General features: G+C 34.3%; 2 protein-coding genes across 5 annotated transcripts in view; both read left to right on the top strand.

Moving 5' to 3' along the window:
* The window catches only part of LOC132202852 (breast cancer anti-estrogen resistance protein 3 homolog), a 63071-nt gene that overhangs the window by 16482 nt on the left and 28320 nt on the right, over positions 1-18269 (top strand). The window contains exon 1 of one of the 4 annotated variants that reach the window (XM_059630115.1): positions 2732-3152. The exons of 2 other annotated variants lie outside the window; for them this stretch is intronic. In XM_059630115.1, coding sequence (XP_059486098.1) covers positions 3098-3152 — 55 coding nt within the window. In that variant the 5' untranslated portion in view covers positions 2732-3097. Of the gene's footprint in view, positions 1-2731; positions 3153-10651; positions 10978-18269 lie in introns of those variants that run through there. One more of the 4 variants, XM_059630116.1, reaches the window with a different exon arrangement.
* On the top strand, positions 351-2162 carry LOC132202401 (C-type lectin domain family 4 member F-like). Its single transcript, XM_059629295.1, has 10 exons — positions 351-496; positions 562-641; positions 690-783; positions 874-945; positions 1000-1062; positions 1140-1256; positions 1310-1364; positions 1483-1547; positions 1606-1723; positions 1781-2162. The coding sequence occupies exons 1-10, from the start codon at positions 425-427 to the stop codon at positions 2005-2007; spliced, it is 963 nt and encodes a 320-aa protein (XP_059485278.1). The 5' UTR covers positions 351-424; the 3' UTR covers positions 2008-2162.

Raw genomic sequence — 18269 nt, 5'->3', positions numbered from 1 at the left:
ATTTTATTTTAATCGATGGCCTACAAAAGGAATTTAAGCCATTTTAATTTTTGTTATTGCCAAGTTTCTAAAAAAAATTTATTTACATTTAAATATTTCCATCTGGCCCTGAAAGAACTTGGTCATTTTTCAATTAAAAATTTTAGCTCTTTGTCTCTCCGAATGTAAAATTCAATGTTAAAAATGAAAACAATTTTCAGAAAAATAGCACTTTTTGTTTAAGATTGTTTTGAAATTCCTATATTTAAATGTATTATTGTTTTTTTAACTGGACTTGGGTCAACAGTTCAATAACATTTCAAGGAAAGTGTGAATAATTGCGCAATGCACAAGCGGATCCTATGGCCCTCTGCAATAAGATTAAAAAGCGCGGTCAATGCCAAATTAACATCAGATCAACGAGAGCACTTTGGGCGAAAGCATCATGGGTGCCACGTCCGTTCATTATGTTGCCCTGTTTTTCTTCTACATCTTGGCACTTTTTGCCTTTGCAGAGGTAAAGTTACCTTTTTCCAAATTCGAATCGGTTTAAAAAAAAAAAAACCATATTACTTTTTAAAGGGGACAGAAACAACCTGTAGCTCATGCAAAGGCCAAGACTGTTCGCAGCTAGAAAAATCCCTGAAGAAAAGCGAATTTCTGTAATTAATTTCTTAAAGTAGTGTCTATAAACCGTAACTTTTCAACAGTATTACAGAAATCAAAGATATCATGCTAGAGAAAGAGTCCGAAAATAGGCTTGTCAGGAAACAGATTGTGGACTCCAACACCGCTACTGCTAAGGTTTTTCATCTGAAAAGTCTTTCAATAATGCCTAACTTAAAAACTGAATTATTTTTAATTTTTTCCTCATTATGATAAATTACTTTTTAGGCGATAGAAAAACTTACTCAGAGGTTGGGACTTGTAGAGGCGAGTTCGAAAACGTTGGCGAATAGTGTCGCTGTAACGCAACAAATATTTTAAGTAGCAAAGAGAAATTTTAATTTTTAAATGTAGGCACTCAACTCACGATCTAACGAATTCAGCGAAGAACTTAAAACTGTGACCGAGGTTTTGAACGTAAGTCAATTGATGTGTATTAAAATTTAAATATATTTTATTGTTTCTATTTCTTATCTCGCCTCTGGCTGTCGCAGTCTACCAGTGGCCTAAGATCAGATAATAAGGTGCAGGAATGCGATGTTTTGGCAGAAGAACTGGCAAAAGCAAAATCCGACTTTGAATTGCAGCTGAACGAGACAAAACGCCTTTACGTATGACGTTAAAATTTATGAAATCTTTTTATTGTGCTGACATAAAAATCTAGGAAATGGAAACTTTGAAATATAATAAGCTGCAGCTCATGATGAAGACACACATTGGTAAGCAAAAATATTTGTAAATATGTATTCTACATTATTTGCTATAATAAGATTGTTAAATGTTTTAGAATTCAAAATATTTAATTAAAACATAAACTAAATATACTTTTAATCACAGGTAAAATAGGTGGCCCAAACATGCTTTTTGCAAATGGAGTTTGGTACCAGTTTGTGAATAGTTTGGTAAAAAATGTGTAGAAAAATTTCAAACTCTGTAATGTTATATGTTAACAATTCACAGATGACGTGGAGAAACGCTAAATCGTATTGCGAAAACCTCGGCATGGTTTTGCCTGACGTGAAAACTGGTCCCGAACTGGCGGCGGTTTGGGCCAAAGCTAAAGGCATTAACAGCCCACGTAAACTAATTTAATTAATCAAAATTATAAGCCTGCAAATGTGGAAAATCTGTCTAGATGGTTGGTGGATCCATGGTACAGACGAAGGTCGGCCTAGGGGAAGTTACTTGTGGAGCGACGGTAGCGTTGTGGATGTGAATGCAAAAAACGGCTTGTGGTATGCTGGGCATCCTTACAATTATACAGGCCATAGTGGTTCTCAATGCTTGTGTTTCTGGTACGACAAACAATTTGTGCTACTTTGTACCGAAAAAAAGCCTTTTATATGTGCAATTCCTATGTAAAAAAAATTATAATAATTTTTGTGGCTCTTCCAGATATGAATAAAGGCTGCACATTATTATTTTCTTTAAATATTTTTGCAAGTTCATGCGATTTTTAACATTCGCATTATGTGAAAAGTAAATAAAATCTAGAATACATTAAAGTGAGTAAAAAAGTTTTTTTTTTTTTTTTTTGTTAGGAAATTTCCTTTTTATTATACATTATTAATTAACCTGTGCCTAAAAACAGCACTTCTTGTCAGGAGTGACTAGATAATCTTTTTTCAAGCTTTGCAAAAAAAAATTATAATTTTACTATTCATTTCTAATTTAATTTTGCTTGTGTTAATTAAGATATGGTTGATTTATGAGTTAAATTAACTTGAAGTAAACAAATACATAATTAATATCTATAATGAAACAATTAAAAGTTGAGAGTCAATTTAAAAGTATATATTAATACGCAACTATGAAAAACAATTTTTTTGCTAAATTTAGTTTTTATAATTCTCATTTTTTTCTATCTTTTTTTAAATAGTGGGGAGGAAATTAAACATGACATATAAATTTGAAAGTAAAATCACTTATTAAAATTCTATGTTTTCCACACGAGATAAATTTACCTTAATTTTGATATAAAGAAATAATTACACACACGTGAGGCGCTTTTGTCACTCGGCCTGTTGCGAGTCAAGTCTGGAGGGGACCGATGCAGTGACGTCAGTGCAGTCGGTAGTGAGTGAGATAGTGTTATGGTTCACTCGCGGTCCTCGCCTCGCGGTGTGCACTTCACGTGTGTGCGTGCGTTCCGTGCCTCGGCCAGGACGAATTTTTCCTCGGCATAATTCCCTATTCAAAGAGTTTGTTGAGTCTGGCGAGGTGCGATAATAACAAGTCGCTGCAATCAGAGAGAGAATGCGCTGCGAGCAATTAACCGACAGACGTGCCCGCAATTAGAATTCGTGCCGTGATTTCAGCGTTTTGTTTTAAGTAGTGGTGCGTGAACCGAGGTGATTATTCGCGAGCATCTTTTCCATCCAAGATGAGTTGCGAAGAGTGAGATTCGTTGGGGATTCAGTGACTGGAATTAGACTGGGATACAGTTCGCGCCATGGGGAAGAACTACAGCAAACACAAGGAGCGCTCCAGTGGAGGCAGATTTAACAGTGAGTTTTTTTCTGTTTGGAATTCATAAATATATTATTTTTAGCTTGCAATGCATTCCTACAGCAATATGTGGAAATTTTGTGTTTTTACAAATTTTAATTTATTTTACTTGATTATAGTTTAAGTAAAAGGACCGTTTCAAATTGATAGTTTACTTAACGGTTCAGAGTGAAATAAAAATACAGTGAACTAAAATAAAATTAACTTTCAAAGTAATTTAATTAAAATTTTAAACATTTTTAAGGCTTGGAAGGCTTTTCAATTAGATACCTGAAATGCTTGGAAGTTTATAACCTAGCACAAATAGTAAGATTAATTGTGTATATTATAACTTACACATTTTCATTTTTAGATTAAATTTGATTTCAATTTAAAATTGAAAAAAAAATTTTAAAAGAAGTTCGGAATCAGTTTCTGGTAAAATTAGAGCACAATGAAATAATTTCAGACTGAATAACGAATAAAACTACGTTTTTACTTTTTTTTATTTAAATTTTAAAAATAAATTTATGCAATTAATTTTTGAAACTTTAAAAATAAAAATTCAATCTTATCAACTGATTAAGAACTTTAACCATGAGCTGTATCACGCAAATTCTTTATCCTGGAGCTGTTTACGAAGTCATAAAAGGAGAAATCTTAAACATGCAACTCCATAAAATCAACACAATATTGAGAATGTTGAAAATATAAAATATCCTCCACCTCCAGCCTTACATCAGATCAGTCTGCCAGGTTTTCTTCATCATGAAATTCCACTTCTCCGAGATAATAAAATCACTAGACACAAATAATATAATGACGCAGTGATGGTTGGCCGAGTCGCAAACATGCATTATTCTGAAGCAAACAATCAGTGCGTGAATGAATTTTTCTCCATTCTCCTCGGTGCTCAGGTCGCCGGTCGCGTCGCTTCATTTGCATTTTTTTTTTACTTTCCGAACTCGAGTGCCCATCCAGGTGGTTTGCTTACCGCTTCAGAACGTGCAGTTTCGCAAGTCGAAAAAATGCTGGCTCGCCACACACGCACGCTCTCGTCTTTGCAAGAGTCAGCAGCATTTCGCCGATAGCTGAATGCGGGCCCGACCTTCTGAAGGATATTTGCGTTCGCTCAGTCAGAGTCGCCGGCCATCACAAAAAAATAGCTCAAATTAAATTCCTCTAAATCACTCATTGGCAGAGAAAAGTAAATTGATTTGTGATTCAGTTCAAGATGCACAAAAGATAATTTGAAATTAAAATTATTAAAGTATTTTACATTTAACATAACAAACAAATAAATTTTTTTTTTAAATTTTATTCCATAGTTTTATTATATAATTTTATTCATTAATTTTATTAAACTTATATATTACGTTATATTATTTTTTTTGTTCAATTAGACTGCATCAAAATGTTTACATTCAATTTTTACAGATTCTAATCTAGTTTTTTTTTTCTAAAAAAATTTTGTTAAGTAACATTTTTAAATAAATTACATTGCTACTTATTATGTATCTACTTATTAATTAATGTAATTTATCCTCTTCTCTGCTTGTGACTTTTAAATTGAGAATTTTGAAATGCATTTCACATAATCGTACGAAAAAAGAAGTTGATCTTTCTTCATGAAGTGACATGATAATTTTTTTAGTAATGTGAATGCAGTGAAATGCACAAATTTCCAGTCACTGAGAGTTCCCATTTGATAACTGAATTTTGTAATTGTCTCACTTTTCAAATGAACAAGAAATAATGCATTGTTGCATATTTTTTTACTTTAATGCACTAAGCGTTTCAATTAAAATGGGACTAATATGAGTCATAGTGTAAGTTGGTTTGAACTTTTTTTTTAATAATAAAAACAATACAAAAAATAACAAAGAAAACGTCGGTTTTCTTCACTTTAATTTTAATTGTTATTATTTATTTGTCCAATTGATGCAAAAGTAAAACAGTTAATTGTTCAGAAATAACAACATTATAAATCTTTTTTATAATAAATGCATTCACATCATTATAATCATGAATAAATTTGCCTTACAAAGAGCTCTAATTAACACGTACAAACCCATTATATAATACTTTGTTGGTCAGATTTGGCGGATGCAACCACAGAGATAAAGTTCCCATGCTGCGCAGACGGCGGTTCATTCATTGAAAAACATCCACTCCACTGCGGTTTGCTGCACCCAAGTTTTCCGTTGTAAAACTTGTAAATTCAAGTGATGCGTAACTTGGCTCATAATTAGCTCCGACATAAAGTGAACGGAGACATTGCGCTCCTATTAACGCAGCGGACGTTTTGAAATCCATTTTGCTCATTCAACTTTTCACTCTCTGGCAGTATAGAAAAGGTAGGCAATAAATATCACAAGTATTTGCAATAACGTGCCTGACAGTCGTCTTGGGAAAACAAATAAGCAAATTACCGTTGCTTAGAAAGAGGGAAAGAATTACATTATATAAATTCTTTTCAGCCTCTTTTTGATATTGTGTCCTCTCGCATCGCTGTTATAGCGTTGCCCGATTAATTTATGGCAGCCGTCGGCAATTTTCCGCTCGATTTAGAGATTTTTGACCTCTGAAGCAATTACGTGCACATATTCATAAAAAATCCTCTTCTGCTTGAGGATCGTCTTTCTAGTTTATGGCACGAGAAAGAAGCCGGTTAGGTGCTTTTGGCAAGTTCAGCTCCTGCCCGCGGCCCTCACAACGCCAAATTCGCTTACTTATTGCTAGATGTGAATCTGATACATCAAGTTATTTGGCCTAGGCGTATTGAAATTTTATAAGATTTGCGAAAATTTAACTTTTTATAAGTTAATATTGGGGAAAATTTTCTAATTAAATTCTGTAAATTAAATTTTAATATGAAAATTAAATGTCATAATGAAATGGATGCAATTAACACTATTTGCTCAAGAACACATTACGGAGTGGCATTGAAAACAACAGAAAATATGCAACAAATCTTCCGTCCTCTGTAACAGTTAAGTTGAAAACCTCTTTTTTTTCCAATTAACAGCTACCGCTGGAAGCCATTAGAGAGGGGCACTTTGCCGCGAGTGAATCACTCCATTGCAGACATCAAAACAAAAACAGTCCGCAAAATTAGATCCCGATATGATTCATCCTCCACTTACGGAGGCAATAAATTTCCACTGGAGCCACTTTATGAGGACATAGGAGGCCACAGATTTAGTTGACCCTTTTGACAAGCGCTGAGAATTTTATTCTGCGACAATGTACTGTCCTGAGACTTTCCTTATTACATCAGAAGTCTTTTAAGTTTTTAGTGAATCAAGCAAATTGATTAAAATCATGGTTTGTCTTGAAGTAAGACATGTGAAGTAAATCAGTAATAAATGGAATAAATTAATTTTAATTAAAAATTTCTGGTTTTGCCTCTTGATTGAATCAAACTTACTCGAAACCTCTTGTTTGGGAGCGTTAGAGACAGGTGCGGGCTGGCGGGTTTATTTAATAAATTAATTAATATAGCTCGATAAGCAGCCCACACGTTGAAACCCAAACCTTTAGGCCCACGTAATGCGCCAATAAAAATGTAAATGGGCCGATCCTCTGGCCACAAGGGCAGTTCAATAATTTTTTCTTTCTCTCAAACTCCGCTCGGGACTTTGAGAATATAAAGAAACGCGAGCGGCGTCTGTGCTCGCAATAAAGGCGGACTTATTTATTTATCGCGACCTCCCATCTGCAAACAAGAGGAATAAAAAGCCGGGCGGCACATCGCTTTGAACGCGCAAGCAAACGAAAGAACGAACACGCAAACCCACCACCCTGTTTCGAGATGACTGACTCACTCAGAGGAGCAGAAAAATAAACGTGTGGAAAAGAGAGCCACTTTTGCTGCCGCCGAGAGGAGTCAAATATTTTGACCCGGACCGTTGAGAGCGGCGCATTTGTCATCTCTTGTCATTCGTGGTCACGTCGAATTTATACATGCTGCCCGCTAAGTAAGGTCATGTGGGCTGTGAGTCATTCATTCAGACGGAGACGACCAGAGAGGTGTGGGTGATGCAAAGAACATCCGCAAAGTGAATTATGAAAACAATCATATTTATGAGAGTGAATTAATTTTTCGTTTGGTCTTAAAAACATTTTAATTTATGTAATTACATTTACAATACAATTTACATATATTTTTGTTTATAATTATTTTTTTGATTGGTTTTTTACATCATTACTTTTTAACACATAATATATTGTTTAAAACTTATTTTTAATATATTGCATTAGTTAATAAATTGGTGTATTAAAACCCCCTATGTATAATGCTATATAAAATAAAACATTTTTCTTTATTTATGTATATATGTATATTATTATACATTTGCGTTATTTGGAAAAATATTTAAGTTTGTCTTAAAATCAGACTTTTTAAAGGTGTCTCTCTTTTTTTAATCAAATATTTGAGATTTTTTCTTTATTTTAAATTTAAGCACCATATCACACCATATAGTTCAAAATTTCTGTATGCTTTGATTGAGTTTAAGTTTAAAATATTCTTAAAGCCTTCAAAATCGATTTTTAAAAGATTTATTTCCATATTATAATCCATGCCAAATAACTATAGAAAGTATTATGTGATCTGATATCTGATTAATTGTGCTAGTGATCTTGTGAGGAGAAAGTAATACCAAAATGCTGTTAAAAATGCACTTTAATTGCATTTCAAAAGGGATTTTTGTTAAAATATCAAAAATATCATAAGGATGTAGGATTTATTTTCTAGTTGCACGTCGATAGTTCAAAGTGATTTGAAAATGTCCAGCCACCCAAAACCCTTAAAGACGAAAAAATGGCGCAAGAGCCAGACAGGGAGCGTCTTTCTCTTATTGTCAGTTCAAATCGGCTCTGGTGGATTTTGCATCACGCGCCCTCGATAATTTTTTAATACCAAATACGCCCGCTATTGTGTTACACAGCAGCCGGTGCCATAACTCCTTTTTGCACACTCGCGCAGTCTGCATGCCGAGTCGAAAAGAGTAAAAAAAGATAAGGAGCAGCTTTCGCATCCATAAATAAAACCCAACCGAACGCAGAAGGAATGCGAGGAGGAGCGCGCCAATGACGAAGCCCACTGACTTTATTCAAATGAAATGCTGATCCAAATGAAATTGAAATTGTGGGTGTTGACACGAAAATTTAATCCATTCTATTTACATACAATGCCCTTGGATGGAGCATAAAAAATTAAATAATACAACATTATTTTCGACTTTTATTCGAGATTTTCTTTCTTTGTTGACTCACCGGCGATGCATGGAAATAATAATTGAGTCTTCAGAAGGATTTTGTTTGACGTCCGCTCGTAAAAATTTCATCTACGAGCCGTAAAAAAAGACAAACAAAATAGATACCGAGTTCACGCCTACGTGCAGAAACTCAGCGCCCGGGGAAAAAATGCCTCTCGTGCAAAAAGAATTGCTGGAAAAGATCCAAAACCGCGAATCTCGACCTTTGCTCGTGAATTTCACGGAGGTGTCAGAATAAGCCTTTTGTACGTGAAATTCTCAACCACTTTGTGATGTCTCTGTCGCCCAAAGGACGCTTTTTTGCCGAGTGAGCAAATGTGATGAGAAGACTCCTCTCTCATTGTTCGAATTTCACGCAAGAAATTCGTTTCAAAAATAAGAATAATGTGAATTTTTTAGCCTCTGCAGGAATTCACCACCTCAATTTTGCGTGATATTTGAAGAAAAATTAGAATTTATCAATGAAATGTAATGATTTTAAGACAGCATTGAAAATGTATTCAAACCTACTTATTTGTATTATTTTTTTTAAAGAAAATATTGATTTTTCTTCTTCAAATTTTTATTTTGTATCAACTGATAATTTTACATACATTTATAGTTCCTGGAAGCGATGAGCCAGTGAGCTCACTTCCTAGGCAAAAGAAAGGAAAACGCATTCTATACTGAGAGCTGAGTTCAATCTTATCCAAACAAACGCTGAAGGAGTGAGTGTTTCTTGCGTTATCTCCGTGCACACACGGAAAGATGAGAAATGCACGAGTTAAATGGATAGCACACATATGAGAACCACTGTGCACAGCACGTCATACAAAGAAAAACATGCTGAGCCGTTTATTACGGGAAGTCGTGTCATCGCCGCATCTAAAATTTGTCTGACTGCACTTTGTTGCAGGAGTTTTTTTTTCACTCCCGCTGCATTAATTCGTCTTGATATGCGTGAATGCAATCAACTTGGACGAAAGAAACATAAACGCGAGCGCCACATGGGCGCAGTCGGGAGGATGCAGATAAACGAAATGAGTTGTGCTACAAAAACAGAGGGCAACAGATTGTTTTACACAATTTATTAATCACGTCACACACACAGTAAAAATGTTAAGTGTGATAAACGTTATAAAAAAAAAACTGTATACATACAGTTTTATATTATAACTAGCCTCACTCATTTTCAGTTAAAAATAAAATCTATACAAAAACACTGACAATTAGTTGTACCATAAATGTTGAACGAGTTATTTTTTAAATTTTTTGCTAGTGTTTTTAATTGAGTATTTAACTTATTCTTCTTAGTTAAAAATTTTATGTAATTTTAAATTGGAGTTACAAGAAGTGTTTTGTAATTTTAAATTATATCAGTTTTTGTTTTTTATTTATTATCCCTTTTTTTATATAAAATACATGTAAATTCTATGTCCCAATATTTTGACATCGTTGTGATATTAGGCAAACGTCACCCACTCGAAATCATCTCACACACAGACCCCAATCTGTCACCGGCGTGCCTCGTGTCTGCACATGTTGTCGCACTAATTGTGCCACCAACAACAAACAAACACCAAAGCAAAACAAACCAATCGCTCGTCCTGGCAATAATTATCGCCTGCGATAAAAAGGACATGAAAAACGCCCCTGGCTACCGTGCACCATCTGCGGCATAATTATATTTCACTCCAAATTTCTGCATCCACTTTTTATCTTATCAGAGGAGGCGGTAACGACTTTTCTTTTTCAATTTGGCCTGGCACTCGACGGCTTAATTGCGCGTTTTATAAATCAACATGCGAGACAAAAGAGCGGCACTTGAGAAACAAAGTCGCTCGAACCTCTTTTGTTCTAGCAGGTGCATTGTTGGAGGAATTTAGAAGTAAATTTTGAAACTGATAAACTAATTCCAAGTTTCAAAGCTACTAAGAAAGACGAACAAACTTTTAATGTCAAGTTATGCAATAAGCCTGACAATAATAATTTTATTTAAAAAAAAATAAACAATTACGCAAAATAATTTTAACGTTTTCTTTTGATTATATTAAATTTCTCTCAAAATTTCAAAAGTTAAAAGAAATTAAAATCGATCAACAAGAAGTTAGTTTGGTTCCATGTATATGCACTCCAAAATAATTGCCCTCGAGGAAAACTTTTGAGCGTTGCGGTATCAAAAGCAATCGACCAGTGGTGATAAGAGCGGAATGACTTTCTGATAGGCGCCTATCCTTTAGCACACATTCGTTTTATCCCCTGCTTCAGTGCACCACTTGGTCTCTTCTATCAACCACGCTCTGCTTGCAAATCTCTTCCCGGAACAGTCACAGTCTATAAGCTGCCAGGTGTCGTTTTATTCGTCAACCCTTTTTGACTCCCAGGGAAAGGTGTTTGCGCCACTGGTCGCGCCATTTCCCAGAACAACGAGAGCGATTGTGCGTTCATTCATGTGATCGTGTGACTTCTCCGAGTGCGAGATAGACACGTTATCGTACCGCAGAGAATGGGCACTGCTGTTCATGCAAGACGCGGATTGGATTTCAGACATTTCAGTTGTCGTGGTTGTTGACAGAGCACAAAGGTAGGCTTTCAATGCAGATACATATTTATTAAAAAAATTTATATGTTAATTTATTTTTATTTTTCACTTATTATTTTTTTTAATATATTTTTTCATTTGTAAAATTTATCATAAAATATTATATAAGCAGTTTTTTTATTATAATAAAAATCTGATTATATTAGGTCTACAATTTGCATCATCTAGTTAATCTAAAATATCAAAGAATAATAATCAATAACAATGATTTAAAAAAAAAGTAGAGCAATCATGTTCTTATAGATAAATAATGAAATTAAACTTACATTATGTGCCTGGGCCTTCTCAGCATGAATTATTTTGAATTTATTCAATTACATTGAAAATCAATTTTCTAAACACTTCATCAGGAATCGTCATGAAGATAAATGAAAAAAGAGAAATATCATTTTAATATCACATATCAAAATTATGTTTTATTATGTTTAAATGATTGTTTACCCTTCCGTCCAAAGATTACATATATATAAAGTAGGAGTAAAATTACTGATAATAGTTATATTATTTTTAATATTTTAAAATACTGTTCTGTATATTGTGCTGAATTATACGCTGAAACAAAATAAATTATGCGTATTACATACTTCAATTTATCGGGAACTTGCACCAACACACAAGACGCATAGTTAAACTTTCTCTTAATTCGTTAACCCTTTTCTCTGATTGAAAACTGAAGATCACGTAGGGCATAAATCAATGATGTGCTTGCATGATTTTCACGTTACATCGCCTCTGTCAGAGCAATAAACCGCCGCACTTTGCTCAAGCAAGGTCAGCGGGCATCACTGGCGTCGACCGCCTATAAATAAGGATGAGCGCACTCGATTTGCATAATCACGCGCACAAACACTGTGCTGCACCTGTAATTGCATTGTACCATACGTGCCAACCCTTTTTCACAGTTCATTTAAAACATGATATTGTTTTGTAAATGCACTCGACACTTTGGAACAGCTAAATTGATGGCGCCATTTATTAATTGATTGATTGGAAAGTGGCTTGGCTATTTACACGGGAGAAATTTTTGTAATTGACTTAGAATAATGATAACTTCGTTGCATATTTAAAAAGTACATATTCATGCTTACTGCTATTAAAAACAATACATGTAACATAAATTTTTTATTTATTTATTTATTTTTTATTTTTGGTAAGACAGGTTCGTAATAAATGAGACCAATTATAAAACAAATTAATGCAGAATTTGATAATTATTTATTTACTATAAAGGAAGTTATTTGGATAACCACCCTTTTAAATTTTAAATAAGATTTGATATTATCATTAATCATCAATTTTAATCTCAAAGTTATTCCCTGGCTTGAAGTGAGGCTTAGTGTTAATAATTATTATTCTTTAATAATTCACGTTACATGCTGCAGAATTAGCAGAATTAATCGAAGAACACGCTGCACTGGTAGACAGCGAGAGGGTGCGCCATGTGTGGATAATGAGTGGAAAGTGGAGGGCCATCTTCACTCGCATAGTTATATAAAGACAAAGCAAGCAGAACGCCGCAATGCGAGTCGCAGTCTTTTGTTTTCATATCATCTCGCCACTGACGGTGCAATTTTCGCTCCTGGCCAAGGTCTGCTTTGTTTTGTCGAGAAAATTTCTTCTCTCGTTTTGGCAGATCCGGAATTTTGCTAATGCCGCAAGTTCCTCGGAAAGCAAACAAAAGTTTGCTTCTGCTTTTGAGAAAAGGGCTTGATGGCCACCTTTCCTTAAATGGAACACTGGCGTTGTTCTATGTTTGGAATTTGCGACAAGCGGCAGCAGCTTGATCCCTGATTTGGGCATTGCAAAATTAGCGAGAGAGTTTAATTGCGCCGAAAATAATTATACCCTAGCGCGTGTTGAATATTAAAATATGGTTTCTAGTTTCATAACGGCAGCGGTAGGAAATGAAATTGCGAAAAAATCTTTGAAGACTACATATTTGGTAGAAAATTTTAATATACAAATATACTAAAATGGGTCGTTCCAAAAGTAGTAAAAGAATGAGGGATGATTTATATTTTAATAGATTTACTTTTAAATATTAATTTTTATATGTTTTATTTTTTTTTTCTCTTTGATAAAAAAATATAAAATTTTTAACTTGGATCTGATTTTGGGAGCAAACATTTCTACGAGGAATGTTTCAATTTTTAAGCCTGATTTCTATCGCTCTCCACTCCATATAACTCATATATTCAAATCTTGATCCAAGCTCCAAACCGCACACCGGTCCTGATATATCTTAATATAAAAATTTAAAATTACAACCATCATGGCACAAAGCGGGAGATAAAAAATTAGCCGGAAATCTTCGTGCATAGTCATTTGACATCAATTTGCTCTTTTGACATTTCTGGGAGTGCTAAAACCAGATTTCCACCTGCTCTATTATTACTCTCGGCTCCGGCCAATTACGTCGCCTCACATAAATTTCAAAGATTACACGCTCGCCTGCCGGCCAGTTAGGCAAAATAGATCTCTACGTGAGAAATTCTGCAAAGAAATGACGCGAAATCGGTGCAAAAAATAAAGAGGAAAAGCGTGTAGGAGCGGCGAAAAAGTAACGAAGAGTGAGAAAATACACACACACCTCATCGAATAACTCTTTTTTTTACTTTGGGCTTGACGTGCGCCAAGGCCACGGAGCTCAATGAAATCTGTTGTACAGCTGTTAATAATAATAATAGAATATGCAGCCCCCTCACGCGAAAAATCTCAGCCGCCTCTAAATCAAACCCGTTTTCGCCTCTTGTTCAGCGAGGCGGGCAGACGACTTTAGGTGTTTCCGTTGCTATGTTTTGATTCATTACAGTTTTTCAAAATTATAACACACAAGCCGAAAAAAAGGGAGCGCAATAACCATTATTATTTCCCAACGAGAACGGATGAATCCTTAAAATTACTGTTTTTGTTCCAAACTATAAATTATTACTTTCAACTTAACTAGTTGGACTTTCTCGTGGAATTGACTTCATTTTGAGTTTTTATAATGTTAAATTTTGATAATTTTTTCCGATTTTTTCAATTACTTCACACCTGATTCACACCGTACAAGAACGTATGAGTAATCCAAATAATCCACCTTTTTTGTGATCCTTAGATTAATCGAATCAATTTGGTTCACAATTAAAACATTCTAATATGTTATATCTTTGTGTAGATTTTACTGATGTGAAGTGATACAATTTTCATGTATGTTTTCCTAAAAACACTAGAGAATTGATTGGCAATATTGAATTAAATTAATTTTTTACTTATTATTTAGAGAAATTTAAAAATTGTATTTTAAATTAATCAAGATTTAATCACTGAATCCTTTCTCCCCACATCGTGAGCAGAGTGACTGTTGTTGTGTGCTTCAAAATGAAAAATCAGAAATGCAGTAACTTCAAAACTTTCAAAACATTTTTAGAACTGGAAACAATGGAATTCCTAGGTGGCCATGAGAGGTGCAGACAGTTAATAAATAATCGAGGGCTGCCCACACGCGAGATAGAGCGCAGCCGATTATTATGCAAATTGCGCACAAATGCAGTTATGTGTTGTGCTACCTGCATTATTCTGGTCAGCTGCAATAATACATACAAGTGGCAGGTACGTGGCGGATGCAATTACTTCAATTATTGGTGTGCCACAAAGGGAGATTACGATGCGCCTTCTTGGAAATAATTTCTTTACTGGCTACTGCGCTTTTGATTTTTCTTTCTAATGGAGTTAGACATCGCACACTTTAAACTTATTATCCCAGATAAAAAGTAGTAAATTAGAAAATTTTCATATTAAATTGTTTTGAGATAATAGAAAACATAAAATTGTATTTTTGTTAGAAAAATCTGAGAATTTCAATTAACTTTGCAAAATGTTTTTGTACTGTTTTTAAATAATTTTTAATGCAATAACAAAATATCATAAATTTTGCTCAAGAAAAGAATTACAGAGTTATTTTTATTTGTAAAGAGAAAATTAGATTTGTAATAGCATCGCACTTTATCCTTGAAATATTTTACCCTTTTATGAAATACATACAAATTATCGTCATAAAGAAACATTTTTTTAACCAGCAAATTCTTTCCATTTTGACTTTAAAGGAAAATTGCCAGTTTATTTTGCTCTTTATGATTTGTTTCTGCCGTCAGAATTGCCACACACTGGACAGTATTTCATATGTACGTGTACTTCAGTTTTGTACACCTTGCGTATTCACCAGGGAGCATAATAAAAATTTATTGGAGTTGGTGTTCGCATGCAAAAAAGAAAGAGCATCGCCGGTCGCGCATAAAATATCATGAGCGTCGTGTGCATGAAATATGGGTATTTATTTCCATCATAAATAATAAGCAGCTTGAATTTGAGACGAATGACCGTTGTCATTGTGTCCGCCTCAAATATTTAATTATGATTACGGTGAGCAGACCTGCAGAATCTCTTTTTTGCTTCAGCCCTTGTTACTGCCGAAAGGAATGGCTTTTTTGCCGTCCCAATAGTAATTGCCAGTTACATTTATTTAAGATTTGTAGCCTTTCGCCTTTCGTCAGGTGCAAACAGGCTGCTTGATATCAAAATTAAAAGGGTCCACTCGCATTGGGTTGGTGTCGGCGAACTTGAAAGGACGTTTACCTTCGTTTGTTTAAGTGCTGGCGACCGCTTTTCAGCACAGCCGCGTGTTTGAGAGTAAAGTTGGCAATAATTTCAAGTTGGATGTTGTGCAAAAAACTGATGGAGGTTATATGTCGTGCCGATTTAATATCTTTATTATTAACGATTTTCTTAATTTTTTTCTAATTGTATTTTTTTTAAAATTATGTTGATTATTTTTGTATTTTTATCGATGTTTATGTGTCCACATTAATAATGCATTGTTTTTGAAAAAACAATTTGTTTCTAAGGAAATTATTGAAGTTTTTTCGGTAAAACTCCTTAGATTTCATTGCATCGGTTTACAATATTTTTGTTTTAAATTTAAATCATTCCTTTACATTACACGCATTACTTTATTTGGAGTAATAAAAATTGTAATTCAAATCTCTACTCTTTCAATGTTCTCTTGTTTAACTTTTATAAAAAAAAAAATCATGAGGCTTTGTTTTGTTGATATTAAGAAATATTATTGCCCCAAAAATAAAAATTTATTGGATCATTTGTACTTTTTACAATAAAAATAATTAATTTAGCATTTTGTAAAATTCCCTTCATATTAAATATTATAGGCGTGGCTCTCATTTGCGACCGCGAGTGACATCGCGTGGAGCCACCAAGCACCCCTGCGAGGCATCGATCTCTCTCGTCACTCTTTCACTATACACGACATACACCTGCTTTTTGCTCGGTGTTGTACTCTCGTGAGTACTCCATCCGTGTCTCGCGAGCATTCGCAAATTTGAGAGAGAGTGTAGTACGGGCCAGAGTATTCCGAGCCGCTTTTGGTGCACTCGGCTGTAATGAGAGAGTGGCAAGAGTGAATGGGCGAGTAATTGATTTAGCCTGAAATATATCGTGAATGAAAGATTGAGAGACAGAAATGCTGAATAGCAAAGAGTGGAGTTTTTATTTCATTGAATGGGAAAAATTCAATACAGAGTTTCGGAAACAATAAGATATTTATTATTTAAATTAATTTATTATATTTTCATTTAAAAATCAATGAAGAGTAAAACGAAAATATTAATTTGTCCAAATTTTTAATTTGTTCCTTTTGAAGTTAAACAATATTTATGGGTTATTTTTCAACCCATAATTTCCACAAATGATCTTGGAAATTAAATTTTAAAATTGTTTGCTATTATTTAGCATTACATTATTGGTATAGAAACAAAAATTTTTTAAATTATTATGGAAATACTAATTTATTTAACGAATAATTTAATTTTGCCAATAAGCTTACAATATTATGTAAATGAAATTGATCACTTTATTTTTGTCTGATTGTTAATTTTTATGCTCTAATATATTTAAATTTGTACTGGCCGTTTTCCTTAAGTAGATTAATCACTTTGAAATTGATTTACATGTGCAGAACTGCAAAGGTGCACAAAAAATAGTAGACATGTTCAATTGTTTGCAATTTAAATTCTTCAACGTTCCTAAACGCTCCCTATTAAAATCGTAATTACCGAATAAAAGTCTAATAGCCTCCATTGTTGCTGACAAAAGAATTAGAATATAATGCGCGTCTGGACGAAATTATCCGCATCAGATCCGCGTGTGAAAAGCTTTCAGTCTCGTTCTTTATCAGTCGCAGTGACTGCGCATAAATTTGATCCCGCGACGGTAAGAATGATCGAATCTTGATCCGCGTCCGCTTTTCTCGCGCGCACCGCTGACGTATTAATCATCTCGCGGCTGCGGCGGGGCCTCTGCGTAATTGACATGCCAATTATTTTAATGCTCGGGCAGGTGAATTAACCGAGCGTCGATTGTTATCGGCGCGTTTTCGCAAGAGCGGCCGATGGAATTCAAAGCTCGTCGCGTCCGTCGTGTCAGCAGCAGTCGCGGTGGATTATTGGCAGGGCTGCTGGAAATTCCACTTTTTGTCCTGCCAAAGTAAACCTGAAGCATTCGTAAGCCGCGCTTGCTTAGAAATAATGGTGGATGAGAACGACAGGCCACTGAACAAATCACTACCGCAGCAATAATCAAGAAATCTCCCAAAGAAATTTAAATCGGATTTTTATTAACAACATTAACTTAAAATTTTGTACAGGTAAATTCCATTGACAATGAAAGGCATCGATGACAAAACTAACATTATCTTTCAAAATATTTTTTATTCAAAAACTAAAAATAATTTAATGGACTTTTTTTCTGAAATTGTTCTTTATTATTATTGCTCTATGTACATAAAGTTCAGGCAAAATAAAATTAGTTTTAGAATTGTTTTATTCTAGATCTAGATATAGTCTTAAACCTTTTGAATAAACTTACCGACTTGATATTTGATCAACCTTTTATTACAATGTCAAAAAAAGGTTTTTTTTTTGCAATATATATTGGGGAGAGGTGTTCAGATTTTTTCCGTTTCATAAGATTTAAGCTGAAGCTTTAAAGTTTAAAGAGAACTATGCACAATTCGTAAAAAAAATTTGCCGTTGAACGTGGTGGCCTTTAGGACCACCAGTTATTGCCTTTTTGGCAAACATCTCGGGCCGTTCTCGGCGTCTCCGCGCACCATAAGCCACAAAACGAGCATTCTACTTCTCTCTGGTATGGGCCCGGAGAGCCATCATCAATTTTAGGGTAATGTTATAGTACGCGCGACGTGTTTCCCAAAATCCCTG

This window comes from Neocloeon triangulifer, unplaced genomic scaffold (genome assembly GCF_031216515.1).
Source record: "Neocloeon triangulifer isolate White Clay Creek 2 clone unplaced genomic scaffold, ASM3121651v1 ptg000015l, whole genome shotgun sequence".
NCBI classification, from domain to species: Eukaryota; Metazoa; Arthropoda; class Insecta; order Ephemeroptera; family Baetidae; genus Neocloeon; species Neocloeon triangulifer.
The sequence above is the reverse complement of the archived record's forward strand: the minus strand, read 5'-3'. Positions and strand labels throughout refer to the sequence as shown.

Excerpts from the sequence above, each read along its gene's own strand:
- LOC132202401 (XM_059629295.1), top strand. The coding sequence starts at position 425 with ATGGGTGCCACGTCCGTTCATTATGTTGCCCTGTTTTTCTTCTACATC. Across the intron at positions 642-689 it reads CTGAAGAAAAGCGAATTTCT|TATTACAGAAATCAAAGATA; the intron begins GTAATTAATTTC and ends ACTTTTCAACAG. Across the intron at positions 1,548-1,605 it reads ACCAGTTTGTGAATAGTTTG|ATGACGTGGAGAAACGCTAA; the intron begins GTAAAAAATGTG and ends AACAATTCACAG.